Genomic DNA, 25379 nt, shown 5'->3' on the forward strand with positions numbered 1-25379 from the left:
TAATCTGGTAGGGCAAGTTCCTATTTTCAACTCTTTGTACTTAAAATGTCTTCACCTATGTGCAGACCTTCATTTTTACATATCAACTTTAGTTTAAATTTGGAAATTTTCTTTAAAAATATAAGCAACTATTCTGATTGCATTGGTTTATGAGATTTACACTGATTAATTTGGGGAAGATGTTTCATCCATGAAACTTCTTTCTATATATTCACGTCATCATCTATTTCCTTTATTAGAATTTAATTTTCATCATAAATTTATTGTATACTTTTGCTTCCATTAACTAAATATTTATAGTTTTGGTTGCCACTGTGAATGATACATCACTGTTTCTCAAGATCTGTAGGGAATTTGCGTCAGCACTTCCAAGGATATCAAAATTCATGGTTGCTCCAGTTCCTTATATAAAATGGTGTAATATTTGCATATAATCTGTACACATCTTCCTACATTCTTTAAAACTTCTTTAGATACCTATAATTCCCAGTATAATGTAAATACTATGTAAATAGCTGTTATATTGTTAGTTTTGATATTGTATTTTTCAGGGAAATGACTAGAAAAAGTCTGTATGTGCTCAGGGCAGATGCAATTTTTCCCCCTCTTTTCATTCCACAGTTGGTTAATTCTGCAGATGTGGAACTCATGAATTCAGAATTTTAAGTTACTTTTTCCTATTGAAAATAAATGGTATTAATTTTTTATATTAGTATTATATTAAAAAATTGTATGAAGTCTCCTTATAGTCCCAATAATTTAAGAGCAAGAACTTTATTAATGTAATTCATTGCAAGTACAGGCTGAAATAGAAGAAGCATATTGCAGGCCTCAAATTAGCATAGTTACAGCATTTGATTAAGTTTAAATTTTATTGAGGATTAACAGTTCTTAGCAAGAAAGAAAAAGAAGAGAATGTTCTTAACTAAGTGAAGGTGAGAGCAATTTACTTTAAGGAGCTTTACAAACACTGTATAATATAGAACACAGGCTTTGGCCAATGATATAAGGACAATTATCCATAATACTTTTGGAAAATATTTTAAAATCTCCATTTTGCTTGGTTGTCTACCTTTTCTCAGTCTATGTCTTATCTTTGTTTTCTTCTGTTTTTAAAAATCAGTCTGCTAATTGATGGTTATTAACTTTTTGAAAGAAAAAAATGTATGGTCTTGTTAATATAGGTGGTTTGTTCTCTACTAAAATTTATTTCTGCCTTTACTTTTATAATTTATTTCATTAATATTTCTTTTAATTTTCCCTGTTATTCTTTTTCAGTCAAATGTTTAGTTTATTTTTAAATTTTATTCTTTCTTGATATATATATATGTACATATGTATTATATACATATACATGTATGTATGTGTATATTATGTTTATCAAGAGGGAAGAAAAATTTAGAACTATGAATATGTATATATTATGGTTTATATCTAGATGTCCCCCCAAAGTCTCATATACTCATAGGTGGGGCTTTTGAGAGTAGTAGCTGGCTCATGGGTGTGTGATACTGGATTATGGGTGTGTGATATTGGATTAGCTCACTGATTGGTCTAGCATAGTTTTGGCTGCAAATGATGGACTTAACTGAAGAATGAAGACCCATCCTGGGTGTGGGTGGCACAACCAATAGGTTTGTAGCCTAGATGGAATAAAAAGGGAAAGAAGAAGGAAGTCTTGCTTCTTCCTGTGTGTCATGCCGTGAACTGTTTCTCCTCTTCCTTGCCCCTCTGCCATGCCACCCTGCCTTGGAGCCAGCTGACTATGGACTGAAACCTCTACAAACTGTGAGCTAAATAAACTTGTCCATTAACTTGTGGGTGTCAGGTAATTTGTCCTAGCAACTAAGTATATATAAATATATAAGATACATATAACACATATGTTTATATAAACAGAAACACATATATAATGTAAACACACATGTTATATAATATGTAATAGATATGTTTATATGTGGACATATAAACAATGTATACATGCGTACAATATACGTATATTTATTAGGAAAGAAGAAAGTTCTTACATATATAGGAGAAAAGCAAAATTATATATGCAGAAGAAAGCTCATATATTATATTTTTTCTCCAGTCAATATTTTAGCTGTAGACTACAAATTTTGACTTGTAATGACTTTGCCATTAAATTCTAAGCATTATGTAATTTCCTTTTAAACCCAGGGTCATTTATAAAAATGATATTTATTTTCCAAACAGATGAGATACTTAAGTTACACATTTGTTATTAATTTCTTATTTCATTGTATTGTGTTTGGAAAACATTTAAATAAATCCTTTCTAATTTATAGAATCTTCCTTTCTTTTCTAACACATGTCCTGTTTTTTAAATGCCCCCAATTATATGCAAGATGAATGGGCATACTGTTTAGTGTAAATTTAATAAAATTTGTTAATAGCTCAAATTTATTAATTATATGATTATATCTTTGATATATTTATTTATAAGCTATCTGCTTTATCAGTTTTTGAGAGAGACATATTAAAATCTCCAACTATAACTATAAGTTTACTTATTTTTCCCTAAATTTCTACCAGTTGTTAAATAAATTTTGAGGTCGCATTGTTAGCACATGTTAATAATGGCTGTATCTTCTTGTCTGTTATTCTTTTTTCAGCATTTAAGATCCTTATTTGTTTGTCATGATTGTTTATTTGAACTCTATTTTTTCAGACATTAAGACTGCTTTCCAATTGTTTTCAATTCATATTTGCTTGGTATGTCATTTTCCACCCTTCTGCGCTTTTTTGTGTGTTTTTATTTTCTGTTTCAAGTGTGACTCTTTCTGGATCTTAAATAAACAAAAACAAAACACCACATCTAAGAAACTCTGTCTTTTAAGTGGTATATTTTTACCACATTCACTTTTATTATAATTTCTCTATTACTAGGACTTATTTCTGCTTTCTTACTTTAAATGTTTCTTTTTCATATTTACCTATTTTATTTTAATAAAAATTATAATTCTATTAGAATATTAAAAAGTCAAAGCTCAATTTATTAGCCAAAGCTCAATTTATTATTTCATTTACCATAATAATTTGAATGAAGTGTAGTTTCCACCAATTTGAGTGGCAATAATTCTTTACCTTATTCCACAATTGAAGTTCTTGTTCAGACCATAATCCTTGAGGTAATATTGGAGCACCTAAAAATAAAGTTACACCCCTGTTAATTTAATATTTCTTTTAAAATTAAACATCCTTATAATTCTTTTTCAGATGCTATTTCTCATTTTCACAATATCATTATCCATCTAATTGGACTAGACATTTTAGCATTTGACTTACTATAAGACATAATTATTAAATAAGCCTTAATAATATTATGAAGTATTATTCTCAGTAATGATTTATATACAGCTACATAAAACATGTAACTGAATGTTTATAGCACCATTATTCATATGAGCTCCAAAGCAGAAACAATTCTAATGTCCATCAATTAGGGAATAGATAAACAAAATGCAATATAGCTGTATCATGCAATATTCTTTGGCCACAAAAAAGAATGAACTAATGATAAATGCCATAACATGATGAACCCCAGAAACATGATGCTAAGTCAAACGAACTATTTGTAAGAAACCAATTACTGTATGATTCTATTGACATGAAATATCCAGAAAAGATTATTTCTATGATGAATAAGGGTTAGTGGGTACCTGGAACTAGAAATGGGAACAGGCATTGGCTGCGGATGGATGTAACTGATCTTTTAGAGGTGATGCAAACATTCTAAAATTGCTTTGTTTTGATAACTGCATAGCTCCTTAAGTGTTCTAAAATAGTCCTCAAATGTATACTTAAAATAGCTGAATTTTATGATAGATAAATTGTATCACAATTAAGATTTTAAAAAAAATAATTACTTGTTAGAGCCCAAATTATTATTGAAATAAAAATGTCACCTAGCTTACATTCTCCAAAATACTATTTTCCCCATAGCTTTAGTTTTCTAAATCATACTAAAGCAAATTATAATATTATCTTAATGTTTTCAGTTTTTATTAATATTAAATGTGATTGGTATGTATAGTATATATATATATTTGTAGTATGTATATACTTATATTTGTGTAGTATGTATATATTTATCTTTACTAAAGCAAGAAAACATCTTGTAGTAAAAGACTATACATTTAAAAAAATTTTTTTAAATGTAGCAAAATTCAATACTTTAAAAGTAGGCTTAAAGAAGAGAACTTTCAAGCTGGCAGTATATCTCAGTGGTACAGTGCCTACCTAACATGCTTAGCGCCCTGGGTTTGATCTCAAGCTCTGAAAAAGTAGAAGAAGCAGGACCAGGTAGGGAGTGTGAGAGGCTAAGAGAGGGGGAAAGAAGAGTATCTATTCGCACTGAGCAGAACACTCTCTTGATACCAGATACTATGCTAAGCATTGCAAATGTATTATGCCCTTTAATCCTCACACTGACCTTTTAAAATAGATATTATTATTATTATTATTACAATTACTATTTTCATTTTAAAGTGAGGAAACTGAAACAAGGAAGGGCTGAGCAATTTGCCTAGGGCCAACTAAATAAATAAGTAGAAGAGGCAGATTTCAAACCAAGTATGACTGACTTCAAATCCTGACAGTTTTTCCCTTTAATTCCATCACTTTGTAATCATCTTGCCTTGAGTTCTTATATTTTTGCTATTATTTTATTTAAGTTCTAATATCAATAACAGTAATTTATTATACCTTCTGTAGAAATGAGTATCAGGAATAATGCATAGAGATCATGTGGTCCACAGCAGAGAGTTGATCTATTTAAGAACCTGATCAAATCTCCTTTCAGGGAACAACTATACACACCTCTCAGTTACAAATTTCTCCCCTTACCACAAGCATATATGCTAAACTCACTGCTGTCTGGTGAGTCACACTCTGAGCTTTCTGTGTTCAGGAAGGGATAAAGCTATACTTTTCAAATTTTCATATAGAGTACTCAGAGATCTTACTACACGAGATTCTGTTTGAAAGGGTATTTCTGTTTAAAGAATGCAATTTTATATTTTTATACTCCAGACTGACCCCCTCCGTAACAGGCAGGCTGCCTCACCATGGCCCCTGGGAGTCTCATTCCTTCCAAGTCCCAAGCTTGAGTGAGCCACCTGGAAATTACCATTGCATCTAATTCAGTTCCAACCACTTAAGTAAAATTTTAAAAATGGGTACTTTGTCATTCTTCCACAAAATATGTAAACAGTCTCAGGGTAAGAATGGTACAGAAGCCAAAATGTATAGAAAACAACTAATATCTTGTGACTGAACCCAAATGTAAGGGAGAGTTATGTTTTCCCCCTTGCCTAGTTGTTATTTTAGAGTTGATGCAATTTTCTTCCCAAGATATTGGTGCATTAGTCTGCTTTTTTCATTACTATAAGAAAATACCCAAGGCTGGGTAATTTGTAAAGAAGTTTACATAGCTCACAGTTTTGGAAGCTGCAAGCCCAAGATTAGGAGGCCCTATTGATCCAACCTTGGGTGATGGGCCTCAGGGCAGATGGGAACACCGGCTGGAGTGATCACTTGGCAGGATCTCATGGCAAGAGAAAGCCAGCAGGCGAGGAAAGGCCAGTCTTGCTCTTTTTATAACAACTCACTCTCTTGGGAACTACCTTAATCCTTCGCCAGGGCAGTGCTCCTATGACCTAACCACTTCTCACTAGACCCACCTCTTAATAACTCACCACCTCTCAATACTGCTACACTGGGGACCAAGATTCCAACACAGGAAACCTCCAGGAAACACTCAAGCCAAATCATCTTAGATGTGGTCTTTATCCAGAACTATTACGAGAAGTACGCAGGTCACTTTCCTTATTTGCTCAAACAGTGCCACTATCTTCTACCTCATAAAAACTGCAGTGTTTTTGATCAGGTTCACCAAAATCTTTATATTGCAGTATTATCTAGTAAAATAGATCTGATTATTCTAAACGTAGTGCCATTTTTCTTTTCCCTTTGCTGGGTAGGAAAAGACACTGTTTAATATAGTCTTGGCCATTTGATCCCTCATTGTTACAAGTATAATCAAATGATTGTTTGATGCGGATATCTTTTTTTTTTTTTTTTTTGGTACTGGGGATCAAACTCGGGTCCTTGTGCTTTCAAGGCAGGCAGCAGAACTACTGAGCTAAATCCCCAACCCTTGATGCAGATATCTTAACTATGCTCCTCTTTTAAGACATTTTCTTCTTTCATAATGTTCTCCAAGTAAACTGTTCTCATCCATCAAATTGGTGGCTGGCCCTTTATCTTATCATTGCTATTACATATGCTCTGCTAATTCATTTTTTTGCTAAGGATGATGCATTTGCTGACACTTCTGTTTTTCTCTGGCTTGTGACATTTTTGTTGCTTTTAGATACATCCAGTTGCATTTGCATATGATTGATCTTGATAGATTATCTCCAAGTTTTGCTTAATGTATGTGGTGTGCCTCCCCCAGTACCATCTTTATGAACTCAGGACTAAGGCAGATCATGCTGCATATTTACCCTCTCTCCTTCCACCACATCTGTAGGAAATAAAATTAGTTTTTTAATATTAAGAACAAGTCTGAAGGGGAATGAAGACACAAAAGGGCAGCCTAGCTACTCTCCAGGTAGTGATGGAGACATTTCATCCTTTTGCTAGAAAAATATAGAGGGAATTTATGAGACAATTGATCGGCCAGAAGAAATGTCTTTTAGAAATGAAATCCAAGACTTATCTTTTTTAGGAACAAGCTGCTGCCTTCCATAGTTATTGCTCATTTATAGCAGCCTCACCACCTCTCCCCCCAGCCCTCCCAGGAAGTGATCCCCCATGGATGCAAAAATCATTGCAAGCATGCAACATGTAATACGTACGGGAAGCACATTTTTTTACATATCAGAGCAACTTTTAAAACTATAATTATCTGCTTCCTTAATAAAGTACATAAAGATTATCATCCTATTTTTTCCAATAACAAACAAAATGGAGAAGGATGAACCTTTGCCTTGTGTCAGTCATGGTGTAACTACTGGCTCTGTGGAGAAGGTTTAGGACTGTTAGCTGCTGATAGTAAGGATGCCCACCCCTGCCAATGTCTCAGAAAAGGAGAAAATCAAAGCAATGAAATAAGGGCAATAAAAACAAATGAATTAAGAACAAAATAATAGCCTCTCTTTCCCCATCTCTAACAGAGGAGCTCTGGAAGGTCCCTGCAGTTGTGATTGTAAATCCTGCACATTTTGAAAAACGACTACAAGGTCTGCCCATCTTTACTGCGTTAAGAGGGCAACTAAGAGAACTTGGGGCCAACCCATGATTCATGGTTATAGCAAGGCAGTGGCTAGCAGTGGAAGAATCCCCACAACTCAGGGATGTATAACATACCTGGCAATGTAAGCTTTAGAAAGCCAGGGAAGTGGCCTCCTCACTGGTGCATTAGCACCTGGTCACAGACTTCCCTCTCCCACTTGCTTTTCCTATTTCTTTCCTCTAAGCCAGGCTCAAGAAGTCCAGATTGTTATCAAATCACATCTCCTTCACCTGCTTTAGCTGTGCATTGCCTGAAAGCCCAGCTTTGCATGCCTGCTTCTCCAACTTTGTGTGATGAGAAAGTCTCCATTCCTTTAACCCACCTAGTGCCTAAGAAGCTGAACCTGTAAGACACAAGGCTCGCCCTTTTTTGCCCCCTCCTAACCGGCTTGCTTCGGCTTACCTGAACAGAGCCTGAGCTTGTTCGCCTGAGAGGTGAGCGCACTGCTAGTTTACCTCATCTAGCAAGGGAAATAGCAAACTCTTGCTTTGCGTCGATCATCGATCCCTGAAGTAATTGTATTGAAAGGGAAAGCATTTTAATATTCACTATTTCGATTCCCGTAACCCAATGGCTGGAAATCCCGAGCCGGAGGGGGCTCTGGGTACGGGTCCGAAGCGCGCTGCAGCCCGGCCACCCGCCCCTGAGCCGCTGGCTGCACTTGCAGCTGTCGTCAAGGGCGAGAATCTGGGAACCCCGCTGCAGGAGGCGACGGTAAGTGCCAGAAGCCAAGAAAGAGAAGGAGGGAGTAAAGAGAGCGGCGGGGCAGGCGAGAGAAGCTGGGGGCGCGGGGCATCTCACCTCGGCCGGCGCCCGAGCAGCAGGCAAGCAGGAGCAGCAGCAGCAGCAGAGGGGGCACCGCGGCCACCTGTCCGGGGTACGCCCCAGGGCGTCTGGGAGTTCCCAGCATCTCGGCCCCTGCGGGCTGCTCGGGGCTGCCAAGCCGGGTGCCCTGGCCGAGCCTTCGCGTCCACCGAACTGACCGCCCGCGCCGCCAACTTTTAAATCTCAGGCTCGGCTCGGCCGGGGCGCTGTTGTCCCCTCGCGCGTCACCTCCCGCCCCCGGCCTCCTGCGCGTCACCCAGACCCGCTGCCCGCCCCCGCCGCACCCCGCAGCCGGCCCGCGCCCCCTGGCTCGAGTATCTGAGTCAGGGCAGCACACGCCCTCGCTCTGCGGCGGAGGGCAATGGAATGAAAACAGTCACATGCACTCCCACCTGGGAAAAATTTGGGGGGGAGCAGGACAGCGACCTCGAGGACGTCCGTCTGACCCAGCACCTCTGTTCTGCTTTCCCCGTTCATCTGGTACACCCTAGTGCAATACTGGGTTTCACGGTGAGGTCGAGGCTATTGTCCCCTCTCTAAATTCCTGTGAAGTCTGAAACCCTTTAGGGAGCTGCAGGTGTCTGTTCTCCAAGGGTCAAGAAGAAAGGACTGCTGGGGCCGCGCCGCACACACGTTTCTGCCCCGCCTTAAGGGTGAGGTTGTCCCGTGGACAAGCTTCAAGTAGCTCCTTTTTCTGATCATTTCTGCTGCTGGTGCCTTTTCAGCTGACTTCCACACCCTCCCCGTGATTTCCTTTCCTTCCTTAGCGGAAATGTCCAAGCAGCCGTGTCTTCCAGGACACCAGCTGATACAGTTCTGATCTTATCTGACCTCTTTTTGAAAGGCGAGGTACGCTGAGGAAAGGGCAGGAAGTACAGTACATTCACATTTTTACAGGGGCATTTGATGTCATGTGCTTTCTCATGCTATTTCATTTAATATTCATCACTTCTCTGGGATGTAAAAGCACTGTAACAAAGATTTTTAAAAGTATTATAAAACTACTGTAAAGTGTATTGCAGAAGTATATGTAAAAAGATTCTTATTTGATGGTGCTTAGAAAGACTGAAAAATCTGTTCAAGGATTTGGGCCTGTGAGGGCGCCGAGGGCCATTGCACTCCACCAAGACATTTCTCCCTAACTCCGGAGTTTTGGTGCCTCAGGCATTAAACTACAATCACTGTGAACAAGGCATGCGCTTTGAGGGTATAACATTTAATATTAGTATAACCTTTCTGAAAGGAAGTTAGAATCTGGTAAAGGACCCCAAACCCTAAACAAAGGAAGGCAAGAGTAAAAACCCTGACAGAACAGGTGAAAAAATAATGGCTACCATTTTTAAGCTCTTTATGTGCAGGAAGCACCAGAGAAAGAGTTTGTAAGGTCCAAGGGTGGAGGAGAATAGATTTGATTCCAGATTGTTTGCACTTTGATTTATTCCCAAAGTAGTAACAAGTAACTAAGTAGGTAAATAAATAAAGCAATGCAAAGGGGTGAATTACCTAAGGAGAGGAGAGGAGGAATGAGGCTCTGGTTCCCCTTTCCCTTCCCTGTGTCTCCCAGAAGTCTGCTGAAAGATCACTAGTCTCAGCAGCCAGTGTGGTGTGAGATGTTACTGAGAAAAGAGAAGCCTGAGATAGCGGGTTCAATATTTTTTGTACCACTAGCAGGTCAGTAAAAGAAACAACTTCTGCATTGCAAGCTTTTTCTGTATGAACCAGGCTGCTCTGAATGTCCTTTATGTGTCCCTTGGTGAATATGTGCTAGAGTTTTCTGAGGTTTGTACTTGAGAAGAATTACTGGTGATAGGGAGTGATCTCATTGAACTATAAATACTTTTCCAAAATGTTACACCAATTTGCACCCCAGCCAATGGTTAAATGAAATTTCCATAGCTGCACATCCATGCAAAAATCTTTGCCAATCAGGTAGATGTGACACCTCCTTGCAGATTTAATTTGTAATTCCTAGTTTACTAATGAGATTGGCTATCTTGTCATAAGTATATTGACCATTATTGTTTCCTTTTCTGTGAAATATCTATTTATCTCTTTTGTTCATTTTTTCTCTTTGTTAGGGTTTTTTTTTCTCTTTGATTTCTCTTTGTTTTATGTATTCTGGAACCTTTGTTGGTCAAATATGTAACAAATATTTTCTCTCTATGGCTTCTCCTTTATTACCTTTAATATGAGTTTATATTTTTATTTTTATTTTTTGAGTTTGATTTTTTTTTTTTTGGTACCGGGGATCGAACTCAGGACCTTGCACTTGTGAGGCAGGCACCAGAACCACTGAGCTAAATCTCTGGCCCTGAGTTTGTATTTTTAAAGAAATGTTTAAAGAAAGACTTTCAGACTTGCAGGTCATATGCAGTTATGTGACTTGGTGTTAAAAGCGGATGGATGAGCAATGGGCAGCAGGCTGGTTATTTTTGATTGTCACCCTGAATGGATTAGACCTCTGGAGAAGTGATGGGATTGTGAGTGTACTACCCTCATTGATGCTATGAACCCACTGACAAGTTCATAGCTGATTGAGCTACTAAGAGATAGGGCCTACAATTACCCATCAACTAGAGACTGGATAAAGAAAATGTGGTGTTTTTGTAAAATGGAGTACTACTCAGCCATAAAAAATGACAAACTAGAGACGTTTATAGCTAAATGGATGCATATTGAGGTGATACTCTTAAGTGAAATAAATAGGACACACATGTGTAAATACCGAATAGTTTCTCTAGTGTGAGAAACTGAAAGTGTAAATAAGGACTAAAAGGTATAATAGGTAATGTGAAATAGGAAGAAAAGGGGCAAAGGGGAAGGGGAAGTGGGAGAGCTAGGGGAAAGGAAAGAAGGGAATGGAATTAATATGAGAAAGTGAAAACATGGAAACGAAGTCTTTGCAAATAGGGTGGGTTGGAGGGGTTGAAGGGAGGACAGGGGAATGGGGAAAAATAAGGATCAAGAGAGATTATGTAAAGGTGCAAATTTCCAATGATGAATGCCATTATATTGTATATCTAAAATGTACCAATAAAATTAATTTTTTAAAAAAGAGATAAGGCCCAGCAGGAAGCAGATCATGAGGTGTGACCTAGGGGTCTATGTCTGGTCCCTGGCCCCTTCCTCTCTGGCTTCTCCATTGTTCCCTGCATCCTGGATTCCATGAGTCAAGCAGTTTTCCTCCACCATGTCCTCCTGCCATAATGTTTCTGCCTTGGAGCTAGCTGACAACGGATGAAACCTCAAACAGTGAGCTGAAACAAGCCTTTCCTCCTTTAAATTGTGGGTGTTAGGTATTTGTCCCAGCAATGGAAAAGCTGACCAGGCAGATAGGTTCTTTATTTTCCTAGGAACAAAGGTTGGGAACAAATGACTAACGGGAAGCTGACTGCATGGTGTCTTCTGTTCAAGCTTTCCAAAGAAGCTAAATCTTGTATCTCTGTGGTGGAGCCTTGATAATTTAGTTACAAGTGTTCCAATCTGTACCTAGAAGTTCACACTCATTTAAATTGATCTTTGTGTACATATGCTCCATCAGCAGTGCACTATTTCTGTATTTCTGTTCCAAACTGGAGAAAGTGATTGGATAAAAGCTTGATTTTGAATATCATGCCGATTCTTCTCATTTATTATCTCTTGCATTTTTTACTACAAATTAGCAACATGACTTTGCTGTCTGCTGGCACCCTGCTGAAAATGGAGGCTCAGGTAAGTCATGGGCTTAGAGATTGGTGAAACCTACTAGCTTGTGGTAGAGTTAACCTGGAAAGTTGTCACGGAAGGCATTAGAAGGCAGGACAGTGGGGTGTCCAGAGAATCAGTGAATCAGCAATAGATAGAAGTTGAGTCAGGCAGTAGTTGGCAATAAGGAAGTCTAGTATAACAGGCAAAGGGTCTCAGCTTCAGAAACTAAGAGTAGGGGCAAAATTTGGAAGCTTTGGGAATTCTAGGCAAGAAGTCATGCATCCGAGCAACTACTGGGCTCCACTCTAGAACCTTGGAATATAGTAGTGAGCTAATGAGTTAAAGTTTCTGTCTTGATAAAGTTGGTAGATTTTCAAGGAGAGTCAGGTAATAAACAAGTAAATAAAAAAATAAGCAAGAAGTCAGCGTAACTGGCTCAGAATGAATGAGTGGAGTGTGGGAGGGAGCTAAGGTCAGAGAAGTAGGTAGGATGGGTCCTTGATCATTGAAAGGGTCTTACAAGCCATGATAAGGAATTTAACTTTTTTTCCTAAGTGAAATAGAAAGCCCTTGGGAGATTTTAAGTAGAGAAGTGAAAGTATCTGATTTATATTTGAAAAAAGATCACGTTGCCCTCCGTGGAGAGCAGGCCCTGGGGGACCTCAGGAGAAACAGAGAAAGCAGGTAAGAGGACAATCAATGCAAAAATCCATGGCAAGGCCCTAAAAAGGAATGAATGTTAATTCTGTAACATGGATGAAGCTTGAGAACACTCTCTTAAGTAAAAGAAGCAGAACCCAAAGGCCACATAAGATATAATTCCATTTATAAATAAGGTACAGGTTAAGCAACTCAAAAGAGACAGGAAATAGATTACAGTTCCCTGGGGCAGTGAAGAGTGACTATAATAACTATGGGGGTTTCCTTTTGGGAGTTTGAAAATTTCTGGACTTAGTAATGATGATTTCTTAATCTTATGAAGGAATACACTAATTGCCATTGAATCCTACACTCTAAAAGGATGAATATTATAGTCTATGAATTATATCTCAACTTTAAAAACAGAAAGAAGTCCAAGCCAGATATGATGATGATCAATTGGACTGGATGGTGGTAGTCTTTGCAAGTTAACACAAGCAATATAAATCTAAATTTGGCATATATTATCTAAATTTTGCTGAATACTACATTTTGCTAAATTTCTTTTTTCTATCCATTTGAAACTATTTGGATATCAGTCTCTCCACTTTCAAGAAAACTGTTTGATGCTAGAAATCACTCTGGGGGAAATGCTCTTTAAAAACCAGCAAGAGCGCCCGCATGGAGATGCATGCCTATAATTCCAGCCCTCTGGGAAGCTGAGGCAGGATCACAAGTTTAAGGCCAGCCCAGGCAATTTAGCAGCTTAGTGAGACCCTGTTTCAAAATTTAAAAGAACAATAATTTTAAAAGCCTGGGGATGTAGCTTAGTGCGAAGGCCCTGAGTTCAACCCCAGGTGTCTCTCTCTCTCTCTCTCTCTCTCTCTCTCTCTCTCTCTCTCTCTCTCTCTCTCAATGAAAGGCCAGGTGTGGTAGGGCACTAGGAAGCTGAGGCAGGATCATGAGTTCAAAGCCAGCCTGGATAACTTAGCAAGACTCTGTCTCAAGAAGGGGGAAGAGGAGAGGGAGGAAGAAGAAGAGGAGAAGGAGGAGGAGGCAAAGGAAAAAGAGGACGAGGAGGAAGAGAAGGCAATGAAAGTACAATAAATTTTAAAAATGGAGGACTACACACTAAATATACTGATGTTTCTTAAGACTTTCTGTAGTAGGATAATTAACTTTGCCCTGATAATGACACAGCACTTCACATAACTGTAAGAACTACAAGGGACAAAAGCTCTTTTTATTTTCTCTAATCATTTGATAAAGTTAATTTTAAGCATTTTACAGAAATAATAAGCAATATTATTTGAAGTCCCTCTTCTTGCGGTTGTTTTCGAGTTCATCCAACACATATGGAAAGCTGTGGCATGGACTGATGGCAAATCAAAGATCTGTGTGAAAATCCCGGAGCCATCCTAGCTTCAGTTTTGCCAGAGGAGTGATTTTCATCTCAGTTTCCAGGTCAGGAGGCATTGTGGATGGGGACCCACGCAATGGGGAGTTCTTTATGTGCAGGCCAGGGAAGGATGAGATGCACTCTGAAAGCAGCCCCAAGATAGATTCTTTTTGAGAAGAGAATTTTTTAAAAGACAAAGTCAGTAGCTTCTTTCAGTTTCACTGGTGCACACAAGGCTAGATTTTTTCATGTGATAGATGTCCTGAGAGTACAGCCTTTATAGAAAGCGGAAATGTTATTGCTAATATGATACATGACATCAAAAAATTCCAATCCATTCGTTGAATGCAGGATCTTTGTTTCCTTAAATTGCAATTAAAATATTAATACATACTAATAAAAAATTTATGAGAGTTTCTTGACATATTTATGAATCACATCCGGACAAATCTGGCAGAAAAACAGATACATCTAGATTTATGAGGTTTTATAAAAATGCAACCTAAAATTAAATGACAGCTATAAAAATACAAGAACAAATAAAGTAATTTTTGTTATTTCTACACAGTAAATTATACAATCATCTTTTTTTATTGCTAGGCTGGTTTTCAATCTATTTAAAATGAATGGAAACATCATTATATTTTCTGAAAGCATGCAGTATTTATGAAAAATAGATATGTTCAGATAAAAAATTTTTATTGTGTTGAGCCAAAGGTAATTTTAAAAAGTGAAGAGGAAAAAGTGGGCATAATTTGATATTTTAAAAATTAAATAATCAAGAGGCTTGGGATGGATAGCTAAATATAAAAACCAGTCACATTTTAGTTGATGTCGTAAGAGGTGTAATCACCACTCATTTTAATCTCATTTTTCAATTTTAGCCCCTAATTTTAAAGCTGACCATACAGATATGAAATGCTGAAAGTTGTATGTTACTGTATATATATCATGTTGTCTAAGTTAAATATTAGTTGACATTATTTTAGGATATTTATGTTCTGAAAAGGATAAAATTAGTCAAGAGTAGTTTATTCCCTTTGTTCAACTCTAATCAAATTCCCCTTTCTCAATAATAAACCAGAGGTCCTTTTTCTGTGTTTTCACCATTAGTGTGATTCTCAGTATAAGCTATTTTCAATCTTACCGAGTCTCAACCTTTATTTGAAGTTTATAAACTGCTTAAAAGAAGTAGATATTAGACTTCATAGAGAAAACTGGAAAATAAAAGGCCACTGTTGCTTTAACTGAGCAGGTTTCCAAGCAGGTCGCCTCTGTTGTTCTCTATCACGTTAGTATGTCTCCTGTCTATTGGTTCAATTGCCAATGATTTTTGACACTTGATGATCAGTTAAAATCAGCTTGAACTCCTTTGCTCTCACCCTTCTTTCCTCCTATTCCTTTATCCTCATTCTATAATAAATTAAGGAACTGACTCTTATTGTGTACTACCAAATCATTATTTCTTTCTATAACAGAGACCTTCAGAAGAAGTACTGAGTCAATTCTATATTGGGAAAAGCATCCAAGGCAGCAATATATTACCTACTGATAACATCTTCCTTCCCTGATTTCCAGATAGTAGATCATACCCTCCTTATCTCATCACTTTCTGTCTCCTTTGCAGTTTTGTTGTCCTGAGGACTTATAACCTGATAGATCATCATCTGTTTCCTTTTACTAGAGTAAGAAGTCCAAGTCACATTTTAAAGTCTCTTCTTTAAAGAGAGTCTCCTTAAGTCTGTCTCTTCTCTTATCATTTAAAAAACACTTATATTTCATTTGTTTTCAAATCATTCTAATATCTCAAGTTCTTGGTATTATAGCCTGGCACACAGTGGGCATGAAAGAATGTATGTAAATGAAGAAAAGAAATAATTGGATTATACAACTTTTATTTATACAACCTTTATGGATTTATATCTGCATGAATATGCATATATGTACTATGTAAATAATGACATATCCTTAATTATATAGGAATAATTATCAGTCTTTCACTATATAAACAAATAATTGCTTGGAATCTCCTGGGTTGTAGTTCCTATTCTGCTTTAGTTAATCTGGGAGACTTAAAAGCTGGAATTGATAAATGATCCTTAAGCATATGATAGAAGTAAAAATAAACAGAGTTGTGTTAAGAACTGGGATTATCTAACCAGGATAGTGGGATACCATCTTATGATTGGGAGCTTCAGCAAGGGAGCTGGACAGCCTGACTTTGCTGGAATAATTGGGATAGCTTTAGTTTTTGTTATTTATAACAAAATAAAATTTTTTGCACTACATTCTTTCCTTTGGAAAATCAGCCCTTCCCTCTTCTATAATAGTATCACACAATTCAGGAATCAGTCAGGGATCAGTCTGGATTTGTACAGGGCTATGGTGAAAGATTTATCTTTTTCTGTAAATCTGATATGTAAGGATCATATAGGTTGCATGGAAAAAAGCTGTTTTGTAATGTCACCAAGCCAGCAGGGTGGAGGGATTGTCATACATGCTGAAATTCAACCATGCCTGAAGCCAAGTCCATCCTTTGCAGTTAAACAAATAAAAATTGCCAATTTGTCTTTTGTTTAAGCTGAGTTTTGAAATCTGCAACAGTGATTAACACAAAATGTATGTCCTGAAACTGTTAGTATGTTGATAATAAATGGAGGAGGAAGAGACGTCCTCCAATAGAAGTGAGGGGTTCAAAAACTTTTAAAGTTTTCTTTTACTTTTAAGCATTTTACAATGAGGAATGGCAATGACTAGAATTTAAAGAACAGATATAAGAAAGAGGAGCATTTATTTTCTTCCATGAATCTTTCAAAGATCTCCATCATCACTCTTCAGGGAGGCAGAAGGAGGAGCCAGAGCTAATCACCACCATGGCCTCTTACCATCCCTCAGGTGTCTCAATATATTAACACACTAGCTCTCAGAAACTGTCTGCTTTTGAGATGGACCTCATTTAAGTGAGCTTCATACCTGAGTCTCTCAAGGACTCTCAAGTAGTACAGGCATGTGGCCCTGTGCCCAGATTAAAAATACGTTCGTTTATTTGTTTATTTTTGTGGTTCTGGGGATTGAACCTGGGGTCTTGCACATGACAAGCAAATAGTCTATTACTGAGCTACACTCCTAGCCCCTCATAAAGTTAAAAAAGTAAACTTTATTTTGATATAATTATAGATTCACAGGAAATTGCAAAAATATATGGAGAACTATATATCTTTTGCTTAGTTTCCCCCAATGATAACATCATGGATAAGTACAAAGCAGTATCAAAACCAGGAAATTGACATTAGTACAATCTATAGAGTTTATAGAGTTTGTTCAGATTTCACCACTTGTACATGTACTTATGTTTGTGTGTGTGTGTGTGTAGTTCTATGCAATTTCATGAAATGTATAGATTTTTTAGTATGAAAATCTATGAACTTTTTTATTAATACATGTTTTTATAACCACTACCACAATCAAGATATAGAACAGTTCTATCACCACAAGGCTCCCTAATATCATCTTTTTTTTTTTTTGTACTGGAGATCAAACTCAGGACCTTGCACTTGCAAGGCAGGTGGCAGCACCCCTGAGCTGAATACCCAGCCCCTCATCTTTTTTTTTTAAACAAACCAATTCCCTCTCCTCACCCCAACCCCTGGTAATCAGAACTCTGTTCTTCATCTCTCTGATTTATTTATTATATTAATAATTGTTAAGTGGAACTATATAGTATATTATCTTTGGAGATTAACATTTTCATTCCCCATAACTCCTTTGAGATCCCTCCAACTTTGGCATGTCAGTAATTCTTCCCTTTTATTATACTTCATTTAACCATTCCTCTAATGAAGAACATTTGAATTGTTTCCAGTTTTTGATTATTATGAAAAAGCTGCTATGAACATTCATTTACAGATTTTTCTATTGACAGAAATTTCCACCTTTCTGGAATCAGTGCTGGTAACGCAATTACCACACTGCCTACTAAGCATATTTCTAGTTTTAGAAGAGACTGACAAATATTTTCCTCAGTTACTGCTCCATGTTACATTCCCAACAGCAATGTATAACCCAGCCTTTTCATATCCTCACAAGCATTTGGTGTAATCATTATTTTTTATTTTACCCATGCTGATGGGTGTATGATATATGGTTAATCTGTATTTCTCCAATGTTGATGGTGAACATCTTTTCATGTGTTTGTTTGTCTTCTCCATTGGAATGTCTATTCATGTCTTTTGCTCATTTCCTAATTGGGTCGTTTTCGTACTATTGAGTTTTGAGTTATTTATAAATCCTAGATATAAGACCTTAGGTTGAATATGTGATTCACAAATGTTTTCTTCCAATTTATCATTTGTCTTTTGATGAGACTCAACTTATCAAACTTTTCCTTTTAGGCAACACATTTTGTTGTCACATCTGAAAACTCTTTACCTATCCCTAAGTTCTAAAGATTTTCTCCCATGTTTTTACCTAAAGTTTTATGGTTTTGCTTTCGTGTTGTTTTTGTTTTCTGTCCTACTGGGAATCAAACCTAGGCTCTTGCACTTTTAAGCATGTGCTTTATTACTGAGCTACTCCCAACTCAGTTTTATAGTTTTGTGTTTTATATTTAAACCTGTGATTAATATTTAAGTTAAAAAAATTTTTTTAGTTCTTTTATTGGTACATTTTAGGTATACAATTCGTTTACATTTATCATTGGATGATTGTACCTGTACATGATATATCTTGGTTCTTATTTTTTTCCCCATTACCTGTGTGCCCTTCACCCCCTCCACCCTTCCCTATTTAGATAGATTTCATTTCCATTTTGTTTTTATTTTCTCATAGTTTTTCCTTTCCCCTTCCCCTCCCTTCACTCCTTCATCTTTGGACCATTTTTCCTATTTCAAATTATCAATTATTCATTTTAATCATTGTAACCCTTGTTTACACTATCAGTTTCTCACACTAGACAAACCATTCGGTATTTACACATGCGTGTCCTATTTATTTCACTTAAGAGTATGGCCTCGATATGCATCCATTTAGCTATAAACGACTCTAGTTTCTCGTTCTTTATGGCTGAGTAGTACTCCATTTTATTAAAAAACCACATTTTCTTTATACAGTTTCCAGTTGATGGGCACTTGAGCTGCTTCCAAGCTTTAGCTATTACAAACTGTGGTGCTATGAACATGGGTGCACATATATCACTGTGGTATGATTCTTTTACTTCTTTTGGGAAGATACCCAGCAGGGGAATACCTGGGTCAAATGGGACCTTTAGTCCTAGTTCTTTGAGGTATTTCCATACTGAGTTCCACAGTGGTTGCACCAGTCTGCACTCCCACCAACAATGGAGAAGGGTTCCTTTCTCCCCACAACCCCACCAGCATTTGTGATTTGTTGATTTCTTGATAGCAGCCATTCTTTGTGGGGTGAGGTGGGATCTCAGTGTTGTTTTCAGCTGCATCTCTTGAATGACCAGTGATGTTGAACATTTTTTCATATATTTGCTGTTTTTACTTCTTTGTCTGAGAAATGTTTGTTCATTTCAAATGCCCATTTTTAAATTGGGTCTTTGAATTTGGGGGGGTTGATTTTTTTCAGTTCTTTATATATTCTAGATAGTAGTCCTTTGTCTGAGGTACAGCTGCTAAAATTTTTTCCCCACATCATAGGTTGTCTCTTAGCTCTGTTGGTGGTTTTTCCTGCAGTGCAGAAGCTTTTTAATAAGATGAGATCCCAGTTGTTGATTCTTTCTGCTAGTTCCCATAATGCTGAGGTTTTGTTCATAAAGCCTTTTCCTATGCCAATGTCTTCAAGAGTTCTACCTAACTTATCTTCCAGCAAGTTTAATGTTTCTGTCTTAATATTTAGATCAGTAATCCACTTTGATCTTAGTTTAGTGCATGGTGATATGTATGGATCTAGTTTTAATCTTTGGCAGGTTGAGATCCAGTTTTTCCCACACCATTTATTATATAGGCTATCTTTCCTCCAATGAGGGTGGTTAGCTCCTTTGTCAAAGATGAGGTGGCTGAGCATGTCTGGAGTTGTTTCTGCATCTTCTAATCTATTCCACTGATCTTTGGGTCTGTTTCTTTGCCAATACTATGCTGTTTTTATCACAGTAGCTTTGTAGTGTAGTTTCAAGTTGGGGATTGTGATACTCCCGGCCATATCTCTGTTGCCTAGAATTGCTTTTGCTATTCTGGGTCTCTTCTTGTTCCAAATGAATTTTTGGATTATTTTCTCAAGGTCCATGAAGGATGCTGCTGGGATTTCAATTGGGATTGCACTGAATCTATATTGTAGTTTTGGAAGTATGGCCATTTTCACTATATTGGTTCTTCCTACCCAGGAACAAGGGATATCTTTCCGTTTTCTTATATTCTCCTCGATCTTCTTTTTCAGAGTGCTGTAGTTTTCAGTGTAGAGGTCTTTTGTTTCCTTTGATAGATTGATTCCTAGATATTTCATTATTTTGGATCCTATTGTAAAAGGAATTGTTTCCCTAATTTCTCTCTCAGTGAGTCTGCTCTTTGTGTATAAGAAGGCTATTGCTTTTTGAATGTTGACCTTATATTCAGCTACTCTACTGAATCTGTCAATTAAGTCTAGAAGTCTTTTGGCCAAGTTTTTTGGGTCTTCTAGGTAAAGTATCATATCATCAGAAAATAATGATAGTTTCACTTCTTCCTTTTGTATCTTTATTCCTTTTATTTCTTTCTCTTTTCTAACTGCTGTGGCTAATGTTTGCAGAACAATATTGTAAAGGAGTGGTGATAGTGGGAATCCTTGTCTTCTTCCTGGTTTTAGCGTGAAAGTTTTCAGTTTTTGACCATTTAGTATGATGTTGGCTGTTGGTTTTTCTTTTTTTTTTTTGGAATTTTTCTTAAAGTTTTATTCATGAGTTGTTATCCATTTTGTTTAGCAAGTCAGTTTATCCCAATGACCTCGGCCGTGGTGGCAGATGGCGCTAAAGAAACCCTCCTAAATGCTTCCTTGGTCTGTTTGCTCACCCTCTGCTTGGTATCAGTCCCTGTTCCCAGGGCTCAAAGGAGTGGACTGAGAAAGAGGGGACCGCAGGGACAGGAGACTATGGCTGCAGCAGGCGGGGCCTGTGGGGAGGGGTGTAACGTGGTGTTCACACCAAACAGTAGCCCAGAACTCAGCCTTTTCCTTTACTGTATGAGCCCTGCAAATGCACAAATATGGAAGCCTGGGAAACTCAAGCTGCTAAATACATCCACTGAGCTGGGGTGTGCAAAAGAAAGGGAGCACGGGGAACATTAATCTGCTTGAAAATCCAGCAGGAGATTGTGTGGGCGTAAGGTGGGAGCCTGGGGAAGGAGCCTTTGACTCCAGGAAGCAGTCAATAGTCCATCTGGTCCTTGGAGAGAGGGCATGCAAAGTGGGGCCTTTTCCAAGCCCTGATGATTCTTCTAAAAAGAAAAAGCTAGAGCAGACTTATTCAGGGGCTTAAGTACTGAGTAGGGCAGGAGGAAAGTGAAGAAATGACAATGAGTCACAGTTCCAGTCCTTAATATTTTGTAAAATGGCATAATGAGAATATTCAGTAATCAGGTTGCAGTGTGATTTTCTCTGTGTCTCAGATTAGTGACAACCCAATTTAATAAAAAAGAAAAAAATGTGTAAGAGTTGTTTGGGTCTGGGCTTCTAAGTGACACTTTGAGTCTCTTTTTAAATTTGAAGATGTTTAGATTTTCACAATCTAACAAAGGCCTCCCCACAGTTTCTGAATGGTTTTTCATAGATAGCCTTAATCAGGTTGAGATAAAGACCTTCTATTCCAATTTTCTCTAGGGTTTTTATCATGAATGGGTCCAGCACCACTTTTAAACATTCTCATAAGCTCTCAAGAATATTAAATCACCTTTGGTTGTGTTTTAAACCTTTGGCATTGCTTTCAAAACTTTTTGGAAAGTGAGATAACCACTCTTTATTCAAAAGTCACTTTGGGATAATCTGATTTGCTTTGATTTTATTTTACTGTACTTTCAGTCTTTGAAAGCTATTTTTGCTGCCAGGTCAATTGCATCTCATTACATTTCAGGAGAAGGAATAACAGTCCCCAAAACAGCACACATTTACAAATGCCATGACCTTTTCCAGACCAGAAAAATATGCTGCTTATAAAAATAATATCCAACCTCCAAAGTTCTCACATTTAATACAGATTATTTTTTCCTCAAAAAAACCTTGAAAGTTAATGAGACTATGAAAAATCAGTGAATCAAAGTATTACATGAAGATTGCTTTAAAAAGCCTATTTGCAGATCAAAACTTATCCAGGAACAAGAAAACATACTCCATTTAGAACATGAAAATGTCAAAGTGAGACCTGTGCAGCCCTTGCATCAACTGAAAAGCTATACTGGAAAGTGAGTGTGGGTCCATGGTTGGAACACAATACTTTTTTCCTGAATCCAACACAAAGACCTTCATTGTTGTAGGAAAATTGAAGCAGGTCTAGGAAATAATCCATCAGAAGACAGGTGGATGTAACACTGCTAAAACATGTGTGCATCCTTTGCATAACTATCACTTAGATAGGTACAGGATAGAATAGCACCAGACATTATGCTTGGGACTTCAAAATTCAGTATGATTGTATTAATAAGACTTATAGGTACACATTTTATTCACAATATATGCCTGTGGAATAATAATACGCCCTTGCAAATAATAATAACAACAGATACTATACAGCCCCTATATTTGCTATATTTTTATACTGGGCCATATAGCAAATTCAAACTAATAAATTATATATAGATAAACACTTGGGAGATTCAGAACTTGACATTTGATGGTATTTAAGAATTATGTTGTTAATGCATATATAATTTGCATGCAATAAAATGCACAAATCTTAAATGTTCAGTATGACAGATTTTAACAATTGTATCTTCCTAAGAAACTGCCACCCAAAACAAGACATAGTTATAGACATAGATATGGAGGATTTTAATTACCCAGAAATTTCCTTCTTGTTCCTTTGTAGTCTCCTCCACACACACACATAAACCTCAAAGGAGTCACTCTGCTGTCTAGCATCATTGATCAATTTTGCTTGTTCTGGGACATCATATAAATGGAATCATACACTAACATACACTTTCATATTTGGCTTCTTTCACATATCATTACACATTATTAAATTCATCCATTCTATGTGTACAACTGAATGTCTTTTAGTAAGTTTGTGGAGATGTGCAACCATTGTCATAATCCTGTTTAAGAACATCTCACCACCTGAGAAAGATCCCTTCTGCTCATTTTCAGGTGGCTCCCAGTCACACTCCCAACCCAGGCAACTAGTAACCTATTTCCTGTCTCTACACATTTGCCTTTTCTGAACATTTCATACAAGCTGAATTATACACTATGTGGTCCTTTGTGTCAGGCTTCTTTTATAAAGTATAACATTTAAAAAATTTATCCATGTTGTGGCATGGTCTGTACTTCATTTCTTGATATGGCTGAATAATATTCAATCATATAGACATATGTACTACATTTTGCTTATCCATTCCTCTGTTGATGAGCATTTAAGCTGTTCATATTTTTGTCTAGTATAAATAATATTTGTGTTAAAATTCATATGTAAACCCGTGCATACCTTTAAAATTTTTTTTCTTGGGTAGATAACCAGCAGAGGAATTACTGGGTCATATAGAAAATGTAAGTGTAACTTTTTAAGAAACTGCCAAACCATTTTCCAAAGTGGCTATGTCATTTTACATACCCACCAGGAGGGTTTCAATTTCTGCATGTTCTTGGCAACATTTGTTATTATTGTTTCAATTATAGCCATTCTAGTGGGTACAAATCAAATACTGCTTGTGAGTTCCATCCACATAGTTGCCTGTATTTGTAGTTTATTCCTATATATTACTCAATATTATTATGTTCTATAAATATTCCACTTTTTAAAACCCCATTTTCCTGTTCACGGATCCTTGGGTGGTTTCTAGTTTGGGGACATTATAAATAAACAAACATTATAAACATTATTGCACAAATATTCCTGTGAATATATGTTTTGTTTCTTTGAGGTTTTTAGGAGTAAAGAGGATAATATAGATGTGTATTTAACTTTATGAGAAGCTGCAAAGTAATTACATTATTTTACATTCTCAAGAACATTGTATGAGGGCTGGGGATTTAGCTCAGTGGTTCCGCCGCCTGCCTCGCAACGGAAGGACCCGAGTTCGATCCCCGGTACCAAAAAAAAAAAAAAAAAAAAAAAGAACATTGTATGAAAGTTCCACTTGCTACATATACTCACCAAATTTTGGTGTCAATCTTTTGTATTCTAACTTTCCTATATTACTACTCTTAAGGTATAATAAAGGCATTGTACATATATGTTTTCATATATGTTTTAAGTGTCCTCATTATTTAGAGATAATACTAAATTTTCTGTACATTAAATTGTATGTTATTTGGAACTTGCTTCATAAAAATCCACTGGGAGAGAGAACCAAAGCATGAGGTTGAGTTAGATTTAAAAAGAAACAAAGAAAAAAGTAGCAGCCATAAGTGAATGGCTTTGTAACTGGTGGATGGGTGGCTGGGGGTTCATTAAACCTTTATCTGTAATTCTTTTTGAGACAGGATCTCACTTTGTAGTTCAGGCTGGCCCTGAACTCACAATGTAGGCCAGGCTAGCTTCAAACTTTTGGTGATCCTCCTGCCTCTGCCTCCCAAGTGGTGGCATTACAGGTGTGCACCACCATGCCTGTCCTCTTTCCCTCTAATTCTATACTTGAAATATTCATAAGACATACACATCTTTTTAAAAGGAGGGCCATCCTATTCGAGACCCCACCTGGAAATCCAGGAAATATTCTCTACCTTATTTTCAATAAAAACTCTCCTAACCTCAAAATATAAAAATAAAAAATGAAAAGAAACCAAGTATTTAAGCTGTTGAATTAGCAATAATATTTCATACTCAAACTTGTATGATCTGTTCCTTAAGTACTTCTTGGCAGATAACTGTCTCTGAATACAAAAGGTATGAGAGCCTTATACTGTACACAACTTTTCCTTCAAAACTTCAATATTTTGTTTAACAAGAATAAACAGAATCTTGTTCTAACATTCAATAATATTAAAAACTTATTGCTCCATAATTTGATCTCTCCAGTGAGAAATCTTTTTTTTTTTTTTTGGCACCGGGGATCAAACTCGGGACCTTGAACTTGTGAGGCAGGCAGCGGAACCACTGAGCTAAATCCCCAGCTCATCCAGTGAGAAGTCTTAACAGTGAGAAAATGTTATCATTTTAGTGCTTTTCTGACTAGCTCAGGTGATTCTGACACATACCAATCCTTGTGAGATTCTGATTGTGTCACTTGTCCATTTCACCTTCGGGAGAATCTATGGGAAAGATAGAATTCACAAACAATGGAACTTGTTTTTCCACTCAGGGCACCTTAAGATTCCAGAGGTACACCACTCTTGTTCAGTATTGTTCTGGAAACATTAGTCATA

The 25379-nt window shown here is 36.9% G+C and overlaps 1 protein-coding gene across 1 annotated transcript in view; it reads right to left on the minus strand.

Moving 5' to 3' along the window:
• Positions 1 to 15535, minus strand: part of Nmu (neuromedin U) — a 33967-nt gene extending 18432 nt beyond the window's left edge. The window contains exons 1-3 of the mRNA XM_087187140.1: positions 15464 to 15535; positions 8123 to 8492; positions 3109 to 3167 (exon numbers count right to left, since the gene is read on the minus strand). Of these exons, the coding sequence (XP_087043266.1) occupies positions 3109 to 3167; positions 8123 to 8492; positions 15464 to 15535 (501 nt within the window). The remainder of the gene's footprint in view (positions 1 to 3108; positions 3168 to 8122; positions 8493 to 15463) is intronic.
• Between the last annotated feature and the right edge of the window lie 9844 nt (positions 15536 to 25379).

This window comes from Heterocephalus glaber, unplaced genomic scaffold (genome assembly GCF_053883595.1).
Source record: "Heterocephalus glaber isolate CG9 unplaced genomic scaffold, H.glaber_assembly_v1.0 deba00001509, whole genome shotgun sequence".
NCBI classification, from domain to species: domain Eukaryota; kingdom Metazoa; phylum Chordata; class Mammalia; order Rodentia; family Bathyergidae; genus Heterocephalus; species Heterocephalus glaber.